General features: G+C 41.1%; 1 protein-coding gene across 4 annotated transcripts in view; it reads right to left on the bottom strand.

The window, feature by feature from the left end:
• Ldah (lipid droplet associated hydrolase) overlaps nucleotides 1-24,799 on the bottom strand; it is an 868,625-nt gene that overhangs the window by 51,046 nt on the left and 792,780 nt on the right. For 2 of the 4 annotated variants that reach the window (XM_051143349.1, XM_051143347.1), the window contains exons 2-4: nucleotides 19,798-19,957; nucleotides 16,720-16,863; nucleotides 5,631-5,800 (exon numbers count right to left, since the gene is read on the bottom strand). In XM_051143349.1, the coding sequence (XP_050999306.1) occupies nucleotides 5,631-5,800; nucleotides 16,720-16,863; nucleotides 19,798-19,951 (468 nt within the window). In that variant the 5' untranslated portion in view covers nucleotides 19,952-19,957. The remainder of the gene's footprint in view (nucleotides 1-5,630; nucleotides 5,801-16,719; nucleotides 16,864-19,797; nucleotides 19,958-24,799) is intronic. The other 2 variants (XM_051143337.1, XM_051143343.1) reach the window with 1 other exon arrangement.

The following is a 24,799-nucleotide window of genomic DNA, read 5'->3' as shown; positions in this document are numbered from 1 at the left end:
AAGGGTCTTCTCTCAACACACCCAGAACCTCTCAGTCCTTCCCTACGCTGCTGCTTCCACTTCTTATCACCAGATCTGGGGGGGGGGGGGGGGGCAGGGGCTCTGGCCACAGTGACTACAACACATCCATCACCTCCTCTCCCTTCCCCGAAGGTTTGCCTGACTACTGAGCAGAGCGCAGCACTGTGGCACTGTCACAGGTGCTTCTCGCTGCATGCAGAACTTGGCTGGGGCCAGGAGGGCACCGCAGAGTGCAGTTGGCGGAATATCTGGATTTATTCTGTCCTAATATGGAGGAGATGAACTCCTGAATTAACATGTTAAATAACCTAACTTGCCATTCTTACTCTCAGCAAAGCTTTTCAGTCTACTCAGTTGTGGTCATATGTTTTAAGTCTAAAATTCTGAATATCTGAAATACTAAAGGAAGGAAACAAGATCCTGGTGTGGTGGTTCATCCCGTCATCAACCCTTGAGAGGCACAAGCAGGAGGACTGCCTGGGCTAGCAAGTCAGAGCATTCAAAACAAAAATCAAAAGACCCAGAAGAGAAAAACCATAGAAACAAGAAAAAAAGGGGGGGGGGGTGATGGGAGTGCTGAGCTATAACGGCGTCGATGCACTTCATTTTTGTTCGTTTTTACTCTGATATCTTTAGATACTGTTCATCTTCACTGACACAAATTATAACATGGCCCTCAGTTTTCCCTCCCCATAGTAAGCAACAGCATTGTAAATTGTAACATGGCCCTCAGTTTTCCCTCCCCATAGCAAGCAGCAGCACTGTTCTTTAAGAAGAGAAATGGCCCAAACACCAAAGGAGGAGACAGAAAACTATAAAATAGATAGATTAGACACATTTTTTAAAAACGACAAATGCTCAGTTCCTTAAAAATGTTCAGGGTACAGGCGAAATCTCCTGACCATATTTTATCCCAGCAAGCACCACCAGGAAAACAGTTATTATCACTTCTCTGAATCTGTAAGAAAAAGTCCTCGCTGGTCCACAGACCTTGCTGAAGAAAGCTAAGTGAACAAGCGAGCTGACACTGCAGAGTTTAAGCTATCTGGAAGAGGCAGTAAAGGAAGACACTTTTGCTGTTCTGAAGCAGCAAGCTCTGTTACAGGGAACGCCAAAGAATACAAAGCAAATGTCTGAAGGATTTGCTATCCCTGAGAGGACGTTATCTTCGGCGCCAATTAAGTCTCTAAAGGGCTATAGAGGTGGAATTGCTTGAAATCACCTGCTGACTCAGGACACAGGCCAGGTAAGTCGTAACCTTGACTTTTGGATGGCACCTTCTTAACATGCAGAGGGCTGATGCTGAGAAAGCATGTTCTAGATAATAGGACCAGATTGCTACCTTTTTGGTTGCATGCCAAGCATTGCATCTTACTCTTAATTGCTAGAGCAGTGGTCTTCAACCTGCGGGTCAGGGTCCATTTGGGTGTTGAAGGACCTTTCACAGGTGTCATCCAAGACCATCGGAAACCACAGGTATTTACATTATGATTCATAACAGTAGCAAGCTTAAAGTTGTGAAGTAGCAATAAAAATAATTTTTACAGGGCTGGAGAGATGGAGCAGAGGTTAAGAGCACTGAGTGCTCTTCCAGGGGTCCTGAGTTCAATTCCCAGCAACCACATGGTGGCTCACAACCATCTATAATGTGATCTGATGCCCTCTTCTGGTGTGCAGGTGTACATGCACGCCAAACACTGTATACATGATAATAAATAAATAAATCTTAGAAAATAAAAATAATTTTATGGTTGGGGGACATCACAATACAAGGAACTGTCTTAAAGGGTTGCAGCATTGGGAAGGTTGAGAGCCGCTGAGCCAGAGCAGCTGCAGGGCCTCTAAGCTCTTTGAGTGCACATAAAGGTAGTCATGCACACTGTGGGCACTCACCATCATCGGCCACTCAAAGGCTGAAGGACCACCAGACATCTTCTGAGACCCCTCTTTACAAATGCAGCTTACCAGAAATGCATCCCACTTTAGGATTCAGCTCCAGATGAGGCTGAGTCTCTTACTTCTCACATGACTGTTATTCAAGCTCATCTCAGTTCTAAGATCCAATGAGTCTAAAACAACTGTGTTTGTCATCACAAGTCAGGGCAGCTACTACTTATCAGTCTTGTAATTAACTTTTTTAAAGAAAAAATCCCTATTCTGGACACTACTTTCAAAATATCTGACAAATTTCTATTCTATATTTTTATACATCAGGCTTGACTAAAGCAAACAACACAAGCCTCATTCCAGATTTTAGTGCAATTACTTTGTACTGTATTAAACTACGGGTCAGACAATAAATACATCTGGCATTATACCCTAAGTCTCTTAAAATGATGTAAAAACAAAGTTGTCAGTAATTACACAAAAATATTGCAAAATGTTGAACCAAAGGAAAAACCAAACAAAACAGCTACCAAGCTGCAAATATGCCCTCAACAATCTTATGGGAGTCAAAAATTCCAGTAAAAATAACAGAAGAGATGGAAACACAAGTTTCTCATTATCACACTTCATATGTTATAAAACATAACAGCGAATTTATTTTTGGCAAAATGATTAGGGATTGCAACATTCTGGCTTCCACAAACTTACTTGATTGTCAAGTGCACCTCCAATGAAGCATGTCATGCTAACTTCAGACATGCGGCACTGTGCTGTCTTGGAGACACTGAACTTTCAATACCTCTGCATGCATCACACCAGCAGTATTAACTGGCCCAGGTGTTTAATGGTCAAGAGGAGGGATACAGTGGTGGAGAATTTCAACAAGGCAGATAATTGAAGCCAGATAAAGCTTTTTTTTGTTCTTTTTAATATTTATTTATTTGTATGGATGTTTTGCCTGCATGTAAGTTATGTTTGTATGTATACTATGCACATGCCTGGTGCCTGCAAAGGTCAGAAGGTAGAGTCAGATTCCCTGGAACCAGAGTTACAGATGGTTAGGAGCTACCATGGTGGTTCTGGGACTTGAACCCAAATTCTCTGCAAGAGCAGCAAGTATTCTTAACCGTGGAACCATCCCCAGCCCCAGATAAAACCTTTGAATAATGAAAACACAAAACTGTACTGATGCCTTTAGCTCCCCAAACATGCCTTTCATGTACAATCACACACATTATTTTCTAGTATAGACACTCATGTCTCTTCTGGCTGTATGTGTATGTGGTCATGTAAGTGCGCATGTGTATGGATGTACATGTGAAGGCAAAGGTTGATGCTGGGTGTCTTTCTCAACTGTGCTCCATCTTAGTTTTTGAGACACTGTCACTGAATCTGGAGCTCCCTGGTTTGTTGAGGCTGGCAGGCTAGCAAGCTCCAGTGATCTACCCTTTCTGCTCCCGTCGAACTGGGGTTTAAACCTGGCTTTTACACAGGTGCTGGAGATCCACACTTAGGTCCCCACGCATGTGGAGCAGGGACTCCACTCAGTGCCCATCTCTGCAGTCCCATTAGCAAGGAAATGCTAGAGTCATAACACATCTTTAGAGAAGCATTACATTAAGCATATGTCTGTCTCTGCCTCCCCCCCCCTTCTTCCCACTCCTGCCCACCCCCCACATCTCAGTTCAAGTGTTCACAGGAGACTCCAACCCTGGGAAGGCACATGGTTACTACCTTGTCAAAGACTCTTCAGCCTGGGACCTAGTTAAGCTGTGATCAGATTTCCGACCAGAAACTGAGATACTAAGTGAGTACTGTTTTATACTACTAGTCTGGGGCAATTTGATACATAGCAGTAGGTAACCAATACAGTTCTTAACCTAATAATTGAAATGAGTCTAGTGTTATTTTCGTAACAACAATAAAAGATAACATTTGCTTAGAACTTTAAAAGCCCAGGCAATGCTCTTAACATTTTACATAAATCCTTACAGAATCATCGAAGAGCGCATAAATTATTTCCCATTTGCTGATGGAAAGACTGAGGTAGAAACTCAATGACTTGTCCAAGTATACACAAACAAAAAATGACAAAAACTATTTGAGCCTAAGTGACTGGCTAGAGCCAGAGCACACAGTGACTGCATGAAGAGATCGTTCACACACAGGCTGGACACTGCAAAGATGGCAGCAGCCATGTACATGTGAGAGGAATTTCAAGGACAGAAAAGAGACTTTAAGTGACACTAAGGGTGACATCAAAAGCAAAGCTGCTTCCTGAATAAAATGCCTAATCTAGGGAAAAGCACAACTGAGTACAAGTAAGAATTCAGTGACAGAGTCTAGTTTTCAGTTTACTGAATTCACACTTAGACATAAAAATATATTTTCTTATATCCAAAAGGAGAAAATTAAAATCCATTTGGTATTAAAACCAGGGAGTCTATCACTGCACTCTCTCCAAGTGCTGGTTTGAGCACTGAATGTAGCAAGCTGGCAGGGAAGGAGGCAAATTCCTAGTGGGATCCAAGACCCCGCTGGAGATATTTATCACATGGAGTGAAAAAATTCATGGACACCGCCTCTGTGAAGGGATCGCTTCTTCTTGCTTAGCTGTCTCATCCATGAGACTCCAGGCTCTTAGCTCAAAAACATGCCTTATTCCCTGCAGTGTCCTCAAGGTGGCATAAAAGTGGTTTTATACACCTGTGTGCCAAATGAAGAAGTAAATTATCTTGCAAATTGCATTCATTTATTGGGCCATTTCATGACACATGTGAGTTAAACCACACTTTAAAAGGCTCTTAAATAGTTCACACCCTTTTTGGGTCACTTTAAGTTAGAATCTGTGACTTCAGTGCCTCAATATACAGTACATAGTTGCACTTAAGAACCAGTTGCATGCGGTTGTAAGTGTGGCTCAGTGGTAGAGCACTTGCCTATCATGGACTAGGTTCTGACCCCATCCTCAGCATCGCAACAACGAACAAAGACAAACAAGCAACAGAGTACCTGAGAATGAGGGTGTGTCCCCAAAGGGCTAGCAAACTACAGCACAGAAAAGAACCTAAACTTATGCCTACTTAGCATACTCCACAAAGACAGGCATTACCTGCTGCTGGCACATCATCCTGCTTATTAAACGAGGCAGGATGATTTTATTATTTAATTCTTTTAGGAGATTTACTATTGGATGTTTTGTCTACATGTGTATCTGTGCACCATCTGCATACAGTGCCTGGGAAGGGCAGAGAGGGCATAGGATTCCTGGACTGTAGCTACAGACTGTTGAGGACCACCACATGGGTTCTGGGAATCCTTGGCTCCTCTAGAAGAGTAGTCAGTGCTCTTAACCACTGAGCCGTCTCTGCAGCCTATGAATATTTTCAAAACACTCTTTCAGTAAAGACAGAGTCCTTTTCATGCCATTCTCAGTAACTGTTGTTAAAGATTTCTTCATTAAAAAGGGAAGTTAAATGTAACACCAGAACTCTAGATGACACTAGATTCAAAGGCATTCATTGAGAAAAAAATCTCTTTCCCACCAGCACTCACTGGAACATTATGGGTATTCCTTAAAGTCATGTCTTTGGTAATAAAAAGGTAAAGATAAAGGTAGCTGCCATGCATGCCTCCTTCTGCTCTACAAGAAAGCAAAGGGAAGATGAGGAAGTTTGCAAGTGTATAGTCGGGACTCAGAGTCACTTCTAAGGCATACTTACGGGTATCTCGGGGACACGCTTCATGACATGGAGAGAAATATAGCAGCCTATGGAATGGGCAATGAGTATAATCTTCATGTCCTTTGGCACATGAGCTCTCAGAAAAGCTATTTTGTGTTCTATTTGACCATTCAGACCACAGATGTCCTTGATGTCTTGAGCGTTTGACTCTAAAAGCAAAAAAAATGAGCATGCTTTAGTTAATAAGTAAACAAGCTTATTAAAGTAGAAAAAATACCTACAGAAAGTGCCCAGACCTCACTCAGTGACTTAGAGTTAAGTATATACCATTTGTCCTAAGTATATACCATTTGTACACTAGCTACAGTGTTAGGCACTTCAAATTATAGACATCTACCCTTACCACAGAACTGGAAAGGACGCATTGCCTGAAGCATCTCAGCATACAGACATTATGTAACAGACTGACAGCCCTAGGCCTATGGACTAGAGGAGGTGCGATTCAAAAGCAGGTCTGTCCCTAAAGCTCATGAACTTTCAAGTATTCCATGAACTGTTGTTAGTTTAGGCCAGGAGATCTCAAACTTGATCATAGAACAGAATATAGGGGAAGGTCTGTTGAAACAGAGGACTGACCCTGACACTAGTGTTTCTGACACAGTAGGTCTGGGTAGAGGTCCAAGAATTTTCCTTCCTATATTTCCAGGAGATGCAGAAATGCTGGTTCTAGGATTACACCTGAGAACCACTGAGTTAAGCTGACTCCTATCCAGTGAACTAAGAAAACACATGCTACCAACTGACTATGTTAAATAATCTGTTTATATTTAAAGAACTTAAAGACTTAAGTAGAAACCTAAATGTTAACTCATAGCCTTCCTTTCTGTTCCAACTCTTTTTCTAGCATCTTCAAAACCTAATTAAAAACTACACTTGTTTAACCTCACTGACCCATAAAGACAAACATGGTATGTACTCACTTATAAGTGGATATTAGCTGTTAAGTAAATGAGAGACATGGTACAGTCCACAGACCCAGGGAGGCTAAGTAACAAGGGGGAGCTCTAGGGGAGAGGCATGGATCTCCCTGGGAAAGGGAAATAAATTTTGGGGGTGGACAGGGAGTGAGTGAGACAGGAACAGGAGGGATCAGATGGAGTGAGGAGGGATGGAGGGAGAGTATGCGGAGAGACGATTGGAACTGGAAGGCATTTGGGGCAGGGTGTTGTGGAAAACTAGTGTAGTGGGATCTCCCTGGAACTATCAGGGTGCACCTAGTAATGGAGGATACAGAGCCTGAACAGTCCATCTTCTGCAACCAGGCAAGGCATCCAGTGGTGAACTGTGACACCAACTCAGCCACAAAACCTTCAACCTAAAATCTGTCCTACATGCCAGATGTGCTGGGGAGATAGTGGCACAGAACTTGTGGGAGTGGTCAACCAATAGCTGATCTAATTTGAGGCCCATGTCATGAGGAGGAGGCCATGACTAACACTGCCTAGACCAGAGACCTAGGGTAGAACTAAACACAAGTGGTGAAAGAAAGAAGAAAGAAGAAAAGAGAGAAGGGAAGGAGAGAAGGAAGGAAGAAAGAAGAAAGATTGAATTCTTAATGCTGCTCTGCTATACTTATAGACTGATGCCTTGTCCAGTTGCCATCAGAGAGGCTACCTCTGGCAGCTGTTTGGGAGCTGGTGCAGAAACCCAGAGGCAAACATTAGGTGGAGAGACCCCAGACTAGAGGTCTCCATCTGGTCCCTCCCCTCAGAGCTCTGGAACCCCAAGGGATAAGGGGAGGAAGGAATTGTGGGAGCTAGAGGGATTGATGACACCATGACAGCCCAATCAACTAAGCAGGGCTCAAGGGGGCTCACAGGGACTAAAGTGGCCATTATAGAGCTTGCGTGGGTCTATGTTAGGTCCTTTGCATGCTATGGTTGTTGGCTTGGGGGTGTGGGGGGCGGGACTCATGATAGTGGAACTGGAGGTGTCCCTGACTCTTTTGCCTGCTTTTAGAACCCTTTTCTTCCTACTGGGTTTCCTCACCCAGCCTTGATTGTGAGGGCTTGTGGCTAGTCTTGTGGTTAGTTGACATCCCTGGGGGGGGGCTGCTCTTTTCTGAGAGGGATGGGATGGGGAAGTGGATATAGGGAAGAGGTGAAATGGGGGAGGGTACAGGAGGAGTAAAGGGAGGGGAAGCAGCAGGAGGGATGTATTGCATAAAACAACAAAACTGCACTTGCCTTCAAGGAAATTATGGTCTAGGAAGAGGATATATGGATTTTATGTATTTATTTTTATTTATTTACTTATTTTGGATCTTATTTATTTATATGTGGTGTGCATGTTCACATGTATGTGGGTACACATATGTACACATGCTTGTGGAAGCCCGAGGTTGATAGTGGGTGTCTTCCTTGGTCACTCTCACTGAACCTGGAGCTGGCTATTCTGATTGGCCTGGCTAGCCAGCTTGCCCAGGGAGGCCTGTCTCTGCCTTCTGCTTGCTGGGATCACAGCAGGGCCATCATACCCACTTGGCTTATACATAGGTCTGGGGGTCCAAACTCTGGTTCCCTGGCTTCTTCTGCTACAAGTACTTTACCCATGGAGCTATTTCCTCTAGCCCCCAGAATATATTAAACATATAACCCTGAAGCCCTCAAGAAGTACCTCAGAAAGGCAGTGGTTCTTTGTACTCAGAGGAGCACTATACCTCTCTCCAACTTACCCAAGAGAAATATTACAAGAACAGTATTACAGATGTATGCGGTTAGCTATATATTTGAACGTGAGTATAACAGTCTATATACTTCCCTATATATCCATATATGTATGTTTAGCTACAGATTAAATATTATATGTATAAGTTTAACTATATATTTTTTTACCCAAACAGTATTTATAAATCTTCAGTAAACATAAGACTAGAGTTAGTGCTGTATGGCAGGACTGAGTCTGCAGGTGGTAACCCTCACATCTCATACAGGAATTTTCGTATGAGGAATTCTTCCATCTTGCTCCACTGTTACTCCAAATGATATTCTAGTAATTTAAATCAAATACCTTACATGCAGAAACATAAAAGCTGAATTCAGAACTTTGTATTTGAAATTCTTTGAGTGAGATGAGTGTCCCATTACATTGGTTCCTTAGATGGACTTTTAAGAACAATGTTCAACATACGTGTCTGTTATAATAAAAAATCTAAAAGGCCATGAAAATTTTACTCTAAATTCATGAAAGTAGAAGCAGAGATGGAATATTAAAAAAAAAAAACCTTTTTAAAATTTCTGTATTCTTTCACCTACGACACATTTGAGATTCATCTGCGATGTTGTATAGATTGTAGCTCACTCTCTTCTATTCTGATGTATGAAGGTACCACTGCGGAAACTGGCCACAATTTCTCAACTACTCACCATTTGAGGCACAGTCTTCTTCTTTTTTACTTTTAAAATTAATTTATTCATATTACATCTAAATTGTTATCCCATCCCTTCTATCCTCCTGTTCCTCCCTCCCTCCTGCTTTCACCCTATTCTCCTCCCCTATGTCTGTGACTGAGGGGGACCTCCTCCCCCTGTATATGCTCATAGGGTATCAAGTCTCTTCTTGGTAGCCTGTTATCCTTTCTTTGAATATCACCAGGCCTCCCCATACACGGGACATGGTCAAATATGGGGCACCAGAGTTTATGTGAAAGTCAGTCCCCGCTCTCCACTCAACTGTGAAGAATGTCCTGTCCATTGGCTAGATCTGGGTAGGGGTTCGATGCTTATTGCACGTATTGTCCTTGGTTAGTGCCATAGTTTGAGCAGAACCCCTAGGCCCAGATCCACCCATCATAATGTTCTTCTTGTAGGTTTCTAGGACCCTCTGGATCCTTCTATTTCCCCATTCTCCCATACTTCTCTCACCTAGAGTCCCAATAGGATGTCCTCACATCTATCCCACTTTCCTGGTAAGTAAAGGCCATTTGAGTCTTTCTGTTTCTGGGTTAACTCACTCATTACGATCCTTTCTAGTTCCATCCATTTGTCCACAAATTTTGGGAATTCCTTGTTTTTAATAGCTGAGTAGTATTCCATAGTGTAAATGTACCACAGTTTCTTTATCCATTCTTCTACTGAGGGACACTTAGGCTGTTTCCAGGTTCTGGCTATTATGAAAAGGTTGCTATGAACATGGTTAAGCATATGTCCCTGCTGTATGCTGGGGCATCTTCTAAGTATATTCCACGGAGTGGAATAGCTGGGTCTTGAGGAAGACTTATTCACAGTTTTCTGAGATAACGCCAGATAGATTTCCAAAGTGACTGTACTAGTTTGCATTCCTACCAGCAATGAAGGAGTGTTGCTCTCTCTCCACATCCTCTCCAGCATGTGGTGTCACTTGAATTTTTGATCTTAGCCATTCTGATGGGTGTAAGATGGAATCTCATAGTTGTTTTGATTTGCATTTCCCTAATGACTAAGGAGGTTGAGCATTTCTTTAAGTGTTTCTCAGCCATTCGATATTCCTCTGTTGAGAATTCTCTATTTAGTTCTGAGCCCCAACCCACTCACAAAACCTTTGACCCAAAATTCATCAAGCCTAGAAGATGTGCAGGACAAAGATGGAGCAGACTGAAGGAAGTACAACCAATGACTGGCCCAACTTGAGACCCACCCCATGGGAGAGAGCAACCCCTGACACTATTATGATACTCTGCTATGCTTTCAGACAGGAGCCTAGCAGAGGTGTCCTCTGAGAGGCTTCATCCAGAAGCTGGTGGAAACAGATGCAGAGACCCACAGTCAAAAAACAGGCTGAGCTTGGGGAGTCTTGTGGAAGAGTAGGAAGAAGAATAGAGGAAGCTGGAGGCATCAAGAACATCACAAGAACTATAGAGTAAATGAACCTGGGCCATGGGGCTTACCAAAGAGCATGCATAGGCTAGACCTGGGCCCGTTACACATATGTAGCAGATGAACAGCTTGGTCATCATGTGAGCCCTTTAACAATTGGAGCAGTGGTGGTAGTGGTGGGGAGGGGTTGATTCCAGCTTGGTTGTCTCCCTTTGGGTCCATTTCCCATAGCTGGGCTGCCTTGTCAGGCTTGATGGGAAGAGGATGAACTTAGTCCTGATTCAACTTGATATTCCAGGGTGGGTTGGTACCCATGGTGTGGGGAGGAAAGAGGAGGGGACAATGAGGGTATAAGGGTGGGACTGGGAGGAGAGGAGGGAGGGGCCGGGATTAGGCTGCAAATGAATGAATTAATAGAAAAAAGGAGAAAGTTGTCAGGAATTGAGCAGGATATGGGACATTACACTAGAGCACATATGTAGACTCTACCAAGCAGCCTCTCTTTCTCTAGCTGGAGGACTATTGGGTGTGGTTTTGTTTCTATACAATTGCATGAGCCAAATTCATCATTAACTGAAAGATTGTATAAAACTTTAAGGTAATGTTTTCATCTGCTAAAGCTAAACCAGTATAATTCCTAGCTTGTGTTTTATGTGTTTGAACAAGACTTGAAGACATTGATAATAAATGTGCCTTCGAGTAAGCTGCTCTAATAAGTCAAAGCCCGAGAACAATCTAAACTCCCAGTTTGTTAACATTTCTTTTCAGCTTTTTCTGGAACCATCCCTTTCTGGTACCAGAGAACAGCTGCTTCACTGTTACAGCCACTTTATGATTCTGTCAATGTGCTGCAACTAGAATATTATTTCCAACTGTTCATAATCTTAACACGAGCTAAAATGAGGCAAAATGTGCTGCCACCCTTTGCTATGCTGCATAGCTTTCTTTCAGACATTATATACTTCTCAAACTATACTTTGCATGCCGGGTCACCTGTACTTAGGAGGACCATCTTGGGTGGGGAATGATGTGACTGTCCTGCCTGCGCTAGCCCATCTACCTTGGTACATGCTTGTAAGCATGACCTCTAATAGGTAATGGATGCTGGTAAGGCCCATGGCTACAGTCACCCTCATAGAATTTTTGGGATACTTGGGGTACAGATGGAAACAGTTGTCTCAGAAAGTGGAGATGAGACCCTCCAGTTCTACTTAGTTCTCCTGCAGCACAGCATGCCATTGCCTAGTTAGTGGTCAATAAATCCTCGTTGCTGATAAACTGCCCTTTTACCCCTCTATTCTCCTCTATTTAGTGTTTACTGGCCCTCTGGGCTGATGCCTCTAGATGGCACTGTTCTCATTAGGTAGCCAAGAGCTCAGTGTAATTGATAAGCTATTAACTCATTAGTAAGTACAGAAGCAGTCCAAACAATAAGCACTCAAGTTATACACAAACAAGTGCCATTTTAAAACAAATTGTCTACCTTTCCTAGAAATTCTGACTCACCACAGATATTTTTCAGTGGTCTTGCACCAGGGCTTACTTAGTACGGAAAAAATCTTTGGCTACGGTCTTGAAGATGTGGTCCTAGGGCCAGCAGCATGAATGAATCCTTCTGGGAACTCAGAAGTACAGATTCTCAGGTGGTGTCCCACATCTACTACGTCAGTGATTCAGGGCGTGGCCACTTATTTTAATAAACCCTCTGGGAGATTTTGATGCATGTCAAAGTTTGAGAACCCTGATTTTGGATCATACTTCATTGTCTGTTTTCAATTTCAAAGTTGCTATTCAAGTTCTGTTTATTTGCTTCAGATTTTAGTACAACTCTGGAGGGTTACTGTGACAGTTGCTGCTTCTCTCTCTATATGCCCTTCTCTCCAAGGAAGTAGGATGAGGCATGATAGCTACTCATCACTCAGAAGTTTGAGCAAAGGGAATATCCATGATTAATTTTCACTAGGACTCCACTTGTCACTTATATTTAAGAGTTTCTTGTAGACAGCAGATAGTTGGAACTTATTTTTATCTACTCGGAGAGACTACCCTTTAAAGTATTCATAGTCAAACTGGTTACTAATCCAATTAGATAAATAATCAAATACAATTTTACAGGTAACTTTTAAATTGTCTGTTAATTAAAATTCTATGTATACATGAATTTCTATGTGTAGGAATGTGTCTGTGAGTGCAGGTGCCTGGGGAGTTCAGAAAAAATGTATTGGATACCCTGGAGTTGGAGTTCCAGGTGGTTGGAGCTGCCCAATTTGGGTACTTTGCAGAAGCAGCAAGTTCTCGTAACTGCTGAGCCACCTTTTCAACTCCTCTAGGTGCTTTCTACTTTTTGATGCCTTTTTTATTTTTATTTTTGCCTTTCTCTCTTCTACTTTTTCTAATCTTAAAAAAAAAAAAGATTTATTTATTTATTATGTATGCAACATTCTGCTGGCATGTATGCCTAGTCACCAGAAGAGGGCAGTAGATCTCATTATGGATGGTTCTGAGCCACTATGTGGTTGCTGGGAATTGAACTTAGGACCTCTGGAAAAGCAGCCAGTGCTCTTAACCTCTGAGCCACCTCTCCAGCCCACTTTTTCTAATCTTAATTGAGGATATTTAATCATCTCTTCTTGTCATTGTAGTTAAATTTCTTTAAATTTTTTCTTAGTGGTTCCCTAGAATTTGCAGTACTTAATATAAGATCAATTTAAGTGACAGTGTATCACTTTTCCTTTAGTCATGTATGTTACATAACAGTATTCTTAATTGTTCTCATTTATCCTTTATGCCATTGCCAAAATTATCCCACTTACCCATACAATATTATCACTCATTAATTGAGCAGTTATTTGGAATAAGGAACTTAAAAACTTTTACTCATTTCCTCTTTCTTGCCTTTCTTTTTTATATTTGTATTAATTTGTCTCTCTCTCTCTCTCTCTCTCTCTCTCTCTCTCTCTCTCTCTCTCTGTGTGTGTGTGTGTGTGTGTGTGTGTGTGTGTGTGTGTATAGGTGCATGCACATGTGCACTTATATGCACAGGTACCCACAGAGGTCAGAGAAGGGTGCTGGATCCTCTGAAAGTGAGTTATAGGTGGCTGTTGACCTATCGGATATGGCTGGTAGGACCTGAGTTCTGGTCTCTGAAGAGCAGCAAATCCGCAGAACCATCAGCCATCTGTCTAACCCGCCCTTTTCCTTTCATGTTACAGATCTGAGTTTCTCTCTCCACTCTCCTTTTCTTGTAAGATAGACTAAAGCAAAAGGCCCCCTCAGCTTTTGTCTAGAAAGTTTTTACTCATCCTTTCCTGCCTGAGGATAATTTTATTAGACATTCTAGGCCGACAATAGCTTTCTTTCAAAACTAGGCATTTTACTTTATTCTCCTCTTTGTATCTGACAGGAAGCTTCTTGGAAATCTCATTTTTGCCTTCTTTCAAGGGTTCCATTTGCCTTTGGCTTCCCGTAATTTCAACACATGACACACAGGTGACGATTCTATGTATGTATCCTGCTCAGTGTTCCCCAAGCTTCCTGAATCTGAGCTTTACTATTTCACTTAGGTGCTTCCATTGTTCTGCTTCCACTCTCTCCACTCCCTGAGACTCTAACGATGCAGGTATCACACCTTTAAACTGCCCATAGCTCTTGGGCTCCCAGTTCATGAAGAGCATTGTTTGTCCTATTTGCAGTTCAGTTTGGGAACTGACCTATTTTCAGCTTCACAGATCCTTTCCTTAGCTGCATTAGGTCTAATGGCTAGCCCGTTAAAGTCATTTTTCATTTTCTTATTTCAGTATTTTCTAGTATTTTCTTTTGATTCTTTCCTAAAAAGTTTCCAACTGTCAACTTTGATCCCCATTCTTTGTAGTATGTTACAGCTTTCATTAGAATCTCAGTATTATATTAATTGTCATATTTATTTTACATGCTCTATCTGATAATCTAAATGTTAGCAGCAGGTACATCTGATTTTGGTAATGATTCATCATCTGCTCAGACTTCTTGCTTTTTTTTTTTTTTTTTTTTTGCCTTCTACAAAGCCTTGCAACTTTTTTGGACTGAAGTTGGACATGATATACCCAGACTAGGAACTGAAGGAAATAGAACCTCAGCATGAAGCTTTATATTAAGGTGGCCAGAAACTGAGCACATTTAATATCTCTTAGGGGCTTTGATTTCCTCCATATCTTTGTTTTTTCATGCTTCTTGCTGTTGGTCTTCCCTAAGTCCTCCTTAATAGATCCTGTGTCTTGCAGTACACACACCTTTGTTACATGTGAAGCCTGTTGACATAGTGGTAAAATATGGGAGGGAAGCATTCTATAATATTATAATTGATACCAGTCCCAGGGGAAGTGAGATTTCTGAACAGTAATAAGCGGTAAATAATGTTGAGAAGTGCCCTTATTAAAAAAATAACAAGTAAGTATACTACTCAGGTTTACGATACACAGTTCATCATTACATTTTTACAAGGGGCTAACAACAACAACCACTACCACCACCACCACCCACTGAAGATATATCCACTACTGGACAGTTCTCATCGGCTTAATTCAATCTGGGCAAGGCGCCTGGGCTACTCTACTCAGCATTAAAGTAGTAGAGAATCTCTTCTCTCAACGCTAATGTGAAAATATTTACTTGTTTTGAAGTTAACAATTTTTTATCATAATATAAGCAGCATTATAATACATAATGTTCTTTTCCGATTTGAAATTATAAAACAGAACTTTTAAAACATTTTATTTAGCTTTAGTGTTGTCTAAATTTTTTATAAAAGGCACATATGATTTTAATTTGAAAAATACAATATTTATTTTAAAAAATGAATTAAAGCATGTATTAGTCACTGGAACTAAAAGATCTATAAACTGTAAAGTAATGAACAAGATAACGTGATATTTATTTACCTGCAACACTTATCAAAATATAGATGAATATACTAATATTCAAAAGAGTTCACATATGTAATCATAACCACAATCATTTTAAAACAGAAAACAATTATATCTGATATGATGGTAAGTGCCCAGACTACAATTAAAGATAAATATAATCAAAACTAGCCTTGACTATCAGCTAAGATCATCCATAGAGTACAGGTTTGTGTGTTGAAATTCATATATTAATGTCTAAAAGAATCAGGAATTATATAATCGTGAAGAACACAAAGGTAAAATGTCGCTGTATCTTTAAAATAGCGTAGCCTGTGATAACCAGGAGTGAAGCACTCAGGAGAGCCCTTCCCCTCTCCAGCAGCCAAGGGGAAGCCCCACAGCAGAAGACCCTTAAGCTTGAAATCATCTGTAGGGAGTTTAAATTATGCATTTTCTCTTACTGTCCAGAGTCTTTATTCTGTTTCTTTTCCTTTTTTGGTTTTTGAGACAGGGTTTCCCTGTGGAGCCCTGGCTCTCCTACCGCTCAGAGATCCACCTACCTCTGCCTCTCAAGTGCTGGGACTAAAGGTGTGCGCCACCATTCCTGGTGTGGTGGAGCACTCTTAGGGAGGTTAACGCCCTTAAGGGACTCGCAAAAGAACTTGGTTTCTTGTCCCATGCTGAGAAGGCGTGGCTAGAGAAGGCCTCCACAAAACAGGCAGCAAACTCTCCTTAGCCATCCAATTACCCAGCGTCTAGACCTTGGACTTACCTGTCTCGAGGGACGTGAAACAGGGCTGGGGGCATGGCTTAGCGGTGGAGTACTTTCCTAGCATCGTAAGGTTCTGGGTTCAATTCCCAAGACTAGACCCCTTCACCCAAAAGCAGAATATCCTGAGAAATAAATTTACTTGTAGGTTGTTACCTCGTCACTGGTACCCTGCCACAGCAGCACATACTGTGACATCCATTACACCACCAAGTCCCCTCTTAACCTTTACAGCGCTTTTCTCATAACCAGCAGGGCATTCTGTCACGTCATTACTCATTGAACAGGAGGGAGAACGTATCTCTAGAGATCTTGTCTTATAATTTTCCCTTCAGAATTTCTTCTAGTCAACTTTGGAAGTATACTATCAATAAATATATGGCTGCTCATTAGTTACAAAGTAAAGAAGGCAATTCATGCTTAAATTGTTGATCTGCTCAAATTCTTAAGGAAATTACCCGCAGAAGACAAACTATCTCTAAAATTATAAAAATGTGGCCCCTGGGCTCTAAAGCCATAAGCAGTGGCTTTCACTTGTGAAACGTAAATGCTAACAGGCTTTCTAGAAAGATGGGCACACATGTAGTCAAATGCCAATCAAAAAGGTGTTTACAAGGACATACCCTCTGGTGCCGTAAGAGTCTTCTGGTCTTTAGGAGCTGAATAAAACCCAGCATGAGAGACTACCCATACTGGGACGCGGTTGTTCATCATACAGTACAGGGCCTTCATAAATGGCACATAAACAGGGGAAAAGCCTGGGTTACCTAGGGAAAGAAAAGACTCCAGATTAGAAAGAGCAACAGACCTGTGCAAGGTGATGTACAGGCTGGAAAAGGTTTCTCACACTATTCTCTACAAACCGTCAGTAACAGTCAGACTCACACTTAGGTGTCATAAGAAAGATCTTTAAGCCACAAATCAGTGCAGAAGAATCCTTTAAAATCACCCTTATGTGGCTTCCTATCATAACCTGGATAAAGCCCTAAACCACTCATACTGTCTTTATGGCATTCCAAAATCAGACCATCTCAGTTATTAAGCTGTACAAAAACTAAAATGAAGCAAACAAAACAACAACCACCAAACAAAAACAACTCCAGGCTTGTCAAATCAACATTAGACTCTTAGAAAACTTAAAGGAGTCTATTCAGTGTTAGCTTGCCATTTGTCACAAGTATTTGTGTGTGTGTGTGTGTGTGTGTGTGTGTGTGTGTGTGTGTGTGTGTGTGTGGTCACTGATGGAAATATACACTACGTGTAATTTTTTGGTATGTACGCAAAAGGTATTTTTGACATGAGTTTGGTACAGAGAAACAGAATGATGAAAATGATACATCTGTAGAGTAAAAGACAATGAAGTGGGGGAGGGTTAGCCTGTAATCATTATCTGTATAAATTCTTCACTGTTTGTAGTCCTTTCCATAGATACCTACTTATTTCTTCATGTGGCCAGGTTTTCTTTACTTTAGCTAAACATGGTCTGTGACAATAGAATGAAAGTCATAATTGGCATCCAGTGTTCATACCTTGCAGTTCCTTACAGAGGCAGTACAGTAAAGTGGTTAAGACCGGGGGCTGCCTGGGCTGCAACCCTGGCTTTCCCTGTGGACTGTAAGCTCTAGTAAGTTATTTATTGCCTCTGTGCTTTACTTCTCACCCATGAAATTGAATCATGGACAAATACACATGATGGTAAGTGAACTTATAGACGTATAACATATTTCAACACCACTCTGAAACACGGTAATGGCTACATAGATGCTAACTAGCCCACTTGCACAGCCTTGTCTCCCTGCCATGGTACTCTGTAATGGTTTCATCATCCAAAGGCCCTATGGCGGTGCCAACAGGCAACTTCACCAAGTTACATGAAAACGTTCTCAATGGCAGTGATGTGCTCTGTGGTCACTTTCCTAGACACTGTGTGGCTTAAGATGAGGGAAGGGAAGAAGGGACCATCAACAAAAGCTGCGCACCCATGGTGTCCGTGAGTGGCACTGCCTCATTTTTATAAAAGCAAATCTTCAGAATAGGAATGTTGCTTAGCATGAAATAGAAAAGCACAACTTCCTTTCCATGTAATAGCCAGTTCCGTGAAGCCATGAATTCTGTAACATGTCCTCCCACACTTGCCTTAAGAATCTTCTGCTTCAACACTAAATTTCTAGATGTTACTTTTCAATCAAATGATTCAATTTATTTATTTTGTCATTTGTTCCTTTGCTGCAACATCCCACCTCACAGTACACATTTACACATATAAACACACACAAACACACACACACACACATACACACACACACACGGGGGGGGGGAGAGAAAAGAGAGAAGAGAGCAGAGAGCGAGGAGAGAGATGGGAGACAGAGAAAGACAGAAAGAGAGAGAGAGACGGGGGGGGGGGGTGGCAGGCACACATGTTCACGTTTTAGTAACTAGCAAACCTTTCTCTTTATTTAAAACTTTCTAGGCTGGTCTCAAACTTTAGTTTAGTTCCATTTTAAAAAATCTCTTTGTGCTTCTGACTGAAATGATTGACTCTACAGAAACAAAAGGAACCAAAAAAGCTAATTTTTAAGAAATCAGTTAAGTGAGGGTTCTCTTCTCTCCTTTTTAAAAAATAATTTGTTTTATTTGCATTGGTGTTTTGCCTGCGTGTATGTCTGTAAGAGGGTGTCAAATCCTCTGGAACTGGAATTACAGACAGTTGTAAGCTGCCATATGGATGCCTGAAATTGAACTCAGGACCTCTGGAAGAGGAATCCGTGCTCTTAACTGCTGAGCCCTCTCTCCAGCTCTTCCCCCGCCCTTAGTAAAATAACAAAACCACAAAGGCAAATGAAGAAGAGGAAAAAAAAAAGCCAATAAGGACAGATATGAAAGTGTTCTATGAACAGGGACATAAATACACTTAAGGAAAACACACAGAGGCAGAGGACACAGACAGGCTAAGCTTCAGAACCTGCTTCATGTAGATGCTCAGTGCTGACCAGTAGGGCAAAGAGCCTTACTGACCTTATGAATGACATGAACCACTTAATGAACCATCTAAGGCAGAAGAAGGAAGCAGATGTCTTCTTCCAGAGTGAAAGATTATCTCCTGAATGAAGCATGCCGCATGGCAAAGCTGTTTTTTTTTTTTTTAAATAATCTTAAAGGGAAAGATAATCTGACCAGTTACACAATGATGGAAAGATCTGTACAACCAAATAAATATGGAAAATAAAGCAGAACTCAAAAGAGTCTTGCCATGTGTGATAGGCAGAACACGATTCCAAAGGTTATTGCTTGCAACCAAACAGATGACTCTGACAGTGACATAGCAAAGTCACAGACTGCCAAGATCAAAGTCCCAGAATAAAAGCTCCATCTAAGCAGATAAGTATCTTTAAAAAGGTAGAAAGAAGTTGTTAAAAACTTAAACTTTGATAAAGCTGTAAATATAAAAAACATTTACAAGGCAAATTACAAACTGCACGTGGTACCTTCTCCATAAGACAAGGTGTCTCTAGATAGTAGGTGATATAAGAGATGGCAGTGGAAAGAGAACTGAAACCACACACCCACAGTAGTAACCGGGTTCTTATTGGTAGTAATTTTATTTCTGCCTCATTCTCCATAGTTTACTGGTATTTCCACTTGATTCTCCATAGTTTACCAGCCATAATTCTGAAAGCAAAGGTTTCGACTTTTCGACTTACCTGGAATAATGAGGATAAGCACTTTTGGCCTGTTGACACCTTGTTCATCAAAAAGGTTAGTCCAGGGCCCACATTTTATAACCTGTGCCTCAACTCCACTGCAGAGAAAGAGTTCCTCTTGCACCGGGATTTGTTCCTGAACTTCTGAGTCCATTTCTAAATAAAAGGGTGAAGGGGGGTGGTAAGAAACAAAATACAGAGCCAGCAAAAGACAGGTGTGGTGGTTCACAGCTATAGTGTCAGCACTCAGGAGGCAGAGGAATGAGTTCAAGGTTAGCTTCTTAAGCTACACAGTTTGAGGCTAGTGTGGACTACAGACGGCCCTATCTCAACACCCCTCATTCCATCCCCCACAAAAGACAGTATAATGTAAAACCCCAACCAACGATAATATTCAAAAGTAAGAAGGGAAATTTCAAAAACACTTAGAAGGAAACGCCATAGGGCATGTCAAAGATATCCAGCCGTCTGCATTAAAAGAGTGAAAGGTAAACTGAAACCAGCCCCAAGGGCAATCACGTGGTCAGGAATGAAAAGGCCAGAGAAGATCAGGGAAAAAAAGTCAGATTAGCACTCCCCCGACCCCCATGCCTCCTGCTGAGAGTGACAATGCCCTTGGATGACATCCACCTCCCTAGCATGGAGCTCTCTGATAGCTCCATGCCTCATCTGACACGGATTCTCTAGCTTCCCCTGGCAATGGCTGGTGAAAAAGGTTCAGCTCCCCCATGACAGGAAGCCACTGAGCTCCTTTATGCTCATTCTAGTCATCTCTTCTGTAGAAATTCTGTAAGCACACTGTCTTGTGCAATGGAAACACTAGGTCATTATCACTGAATTATAAAAGACGGAGGCAGAGAATAGCTAGGACAGGAGGCAACAAGCATAAGTAATTCTCTGAATAACATCACACACGCAAACTGGTGACCTTGAATTACTTAAGTAATCACCTCCATTGCCTCCTCTACTCCACTTTCCATGGGCACCAGGTCTTAACTCTTCAAGACTCTCTTCTAACCCAGTGGTTCTCACCTGTCCTAGCAGCACGGCCTTGTAAAACAGTTCCTTAAGTGGAGCCCTCCAAACATTGCTTCTGGTAGTGCATGTTTGGTGTCTGAACCTGTGCACACGCACTTGGTGCTTTCCCTTACTGCCTTTTGCCTTATTCCCTTGGGAGGGTCTGTCACTGAGCATGAAACTCACTGTTTGGCTAGGCCAGCCAGCCAGGAAGTTCTGGAGATTCACTCTGTCTCTATCCTCCTATGCTAGGGATACAGGCATTCTGGCCACATAGGACTTTTATGTACACGTTGGGGATTGGAACCCAGACCCTCATGCTTGCATAGTAAGTATTCTCATTTTCCCAGCCCACAGCCATCTTCTCAAGTAAACACTGGTTAGGTAGCCAGCTAAACTTCAAACTCAGTGCAAGCACTCAGTGTCTTTCCCAGACTGACCATCTTAATTAAGGCAAATGCTGGCTGGGTTCAATGTACCAGAAAATTCTATACACCTGGAAAGCAATCTGATAGCATGGGACAATACCTATAAAAGGCAATCACTTTGCCTTATTTTTGAGCAATCGATTCTGAAACAAACAAACAAAAATAACAAAAGTATTTCTGCAAGACTGATGAAAGGGGTGCTGTTTAAAATAGCCAAAGTGTGGAAGAACCCAAGTGGTCACTAGTGCGATCAGGAACATTGTGACGAAGCACTGTGCAGAGTCAGCATTCTGATCAAGCATGCTCCATCAAGACAGCCTGGATAATTTCCTTTAAGTTTCCCTCCCCATCTAACATTCCTATTTCACTTCTCTAGTCTTAGGATCTGTTGCCCCTTCATTCCCTTTGTTTATGTCTATGTTACATTTGGGTAAGAAGAAGAAATAAAACACAAACATTCAAAAATCTCAAGTTTAACCAAAAGGCCTAATTGATTTTTTTTTCTTAAGCAAGAATGCTTAGAAAAATAAAAAAGCTATAAAAACTGGAAAACACTCCTGATACAAAATATTTGACTAAATAAGTGTCACTCACCTTTTTATACAGATTGATTTTGATTCACTAGTAAATGCCACTGTAGCCTCATCTCTGGAACTACCATAGCACAGTAAGTGCATCTGTGAAGGTTTTCTGACATTTATAATGTGTCAGAAACAAAATTAGGTAGAGCTTTACATAAAAATGTTAAGTTAGGGCACTGACTGTGAAGCCACTGGCCACACAGAACACCTTCACCAGAGAAAAGTTCAGTCATTAAACATATCTGTTAACTACTTAATTCCAAGAAAGTGACATATTGGAAGTCTGATACCCTCAAGATTTATGAATTCAAGTAGATATGAAACTCAAACACAGTCTATAAAACTAGAAAACAAAAACCACAACCGCAATTATAAAACACTTCAAGCAAAACAGGACCGAGAAGTGTGGAGCTCGCCAGCATGTTCCCTAGGCAGTTTTTTCTTCCCTTCATTTGTATGCCTTACTCACACCAAGCAGTAAAAGCAGAAAAGAAAATCTTACCTAAGAGCTTGAGGTGATTCAGTTTTGCAAGCAACAGAACACAACACATAACAATTTTATGTTGTTGAAGAGTGACAGTTCCACCTTCAGCCTCAGCAGCAGCCTATAGGCAGGCCAGGATTAAATCACGTTGATAAGCATCAAGTCAGGCTGAATGAGAACCAAGTGTGATTTTGCAATCTGTGCAACTAAGGCAAGCCTGGTTTTATAAATACAAGTGCTTATTTGTATTAATAATTTCTGAATTTTGAATTTTATGTGGCATCATAATTTCTCCAACTTAATCTTATACAAACCCAGGCAATATGTATAATAGAAAACTAGCATTTGATCAGTATAAATCTTAGAAGATCAAACCTATAATATCTGTATTGTTCTTATTATAATGTTTATAATACAAGTATCCACACTATTCATAGTGCATGAGGCCGATGAGAATAAAGGTGAACTGCTGAACAGAAACATTCACAGTACAGCTGTGTGTATATCTTATTTGGTTTCAGTATCCAAATCTCTGCTGTTTGTTTGAGCTATTCAAAATTCCTAGAGTCATGTAGAAACTGGCAATAACTTTTTACAAAGCTTGAGTGATAATGTCTTGAGAGTCTTCAATCAGATTAAACAAACAAACAAACAAAAAAAGACATAACGGGCGTTTTTTGGATTTTCCATTTCTTCACTTGTCTTGCCTATGTATGAAGGACATACTGTTCTCTGGAACCATAATTTTTCCAGACAGGGTCTCTCACTGAATGGACTGCTGGCCAGTAAGCTTTCAGGACTCACATGTTCCCCCCTCCCACTCTCCCTGTACTGGTGTGACAATAGAGCTTTTAAGTGAGCACTTGGGATCCAAACTCAGGTCCTTCTTTTTGCACAGGAAACACTTTACTCACTTTACCCCTTAGTCTGCAAGAGTTAGTTTATTAACTATGCATAATAGTAACTTGTATTACAAATCCGGTGGCTAAGAAGCTTCTGAAACTTCCTCAAAAGTTAGTCTTTGTGCCCATTATCAAACACACACACCCCTTAACTGTCTCACCACGAAACACAGCAGAACACATACTTTATTTGTGCCTGATTCTTGAATGGAAATTGATCTGTGTAGTTTCTGGATATCAGTATCTAAACTACTTGTCAAATTTTTGGCGACTAGACATGCACAGACTGACTTTTTAAAGTTTTGAGGCAAACACACGAAGTTTGTAATCCCCACAGAAAAAACAACATGAGGAGGAAATATGAAAACTAGTAGAAGCTCTATATCAAATACTAATATGCTGGCTATCTGTATGTATTAAACAGCAGAGCAAGACTGGCAGCTGGTTTTCATTGGAGGTTTTTCTTTTTGTTTATTTGTTTGTTTTGGTTTTTTTTTTTTGATTTTTTTTTTTTTTTTTTTTTTTTTTGGGTAGTACTGAGGATTGAACCCAGGGCCTTGTACATGCTAGGCAAATGTTCTACTACTGAATAATACCACTAGCCATTTGAAGTTTGTTTTTAAGTATAAAATATAGTGAGTCTGATTTTGCAATAGCAGACTAGCTTGTTTCCAAAAATCTTCCACTGATAACAATTAGAAAAGCCAGGGGAAAGCTTTTCCTATTAAACAAACAACAAACAAACAAACAAACAAACAAACATGTAATCATTAAAATAATTGCACGAGAATGTGTAAAAAATTTGTACAACAGGAAATAAATGTAATATGAGTAAGAAGAAAGCACATTATAAAAATATAATTGAAAAAGTATGGAATACAGAGTCTGTCCACAGACCTTTTCTGTTCTTTCTGTTCCCCCAGACCCAGTTCTTCAGGCTCATCGCTAGTATTGCAACAGATCACTAGCTACAGGCTCCTTTCCCACCTGCCCTGGGGATCCCAAGAATCTTCTCCTGACCTTCCCTCCCCAACTTATTGCTTCATCCCAGCCTCCAACACCAGCAGGCATTCCCTATGAACACACTAACTGATCAGACCAGTAAAACAGGCAACACACAGTTATCACTCGCTGAAAGTCCTGAGAAGAAACAGAAAGCGAGGAACGAAACACCCACACAACAGAGACAATCCCAGAAATCAACACGTAGACCTATAATCACCCAAGTGCCTAGGCACCAGTGTAAGAGCACAATAACAGCCAGCACAATATGTCTCCACTACAGCCCAACTATCCTATCACAGCACACCCTGACTATTCCAATATGGTGGAAGCACAGAAAATGACCGTAAAATTAACTATATGAAGATGACAGAGGGCCTTAAAGAGGAAATTCATAAACCTCTTAAGGAAAACATAAGCCAACAATTGGAAGAAATGATAAATCCCCTGAAGAAAACCAGGAAAACACAAACATACATACACACACATTACACCACCACCAAACAGAAATCAACAACTGTTGGTCATTCATATCTTTTAGTATCAATTGTTGCAATTCTCTAATAAAAAGACACAGGCTAACAGAAT

This window comes from Acomys russatus, chromosome 1, assembly GCF_903995435.1.
Source record: "Acomys russatus chromosome 1, mAcoRus1.1, whole genome shotgun sequence".
NCBI lineage: Eukaryota > Metazoa > Chordata > Mammalia > Rodentia > Muridae > Acomys > Acomys russatus.
This window is presented reverse-complemented; position numbering and strand designations above follow the sequence as displayed.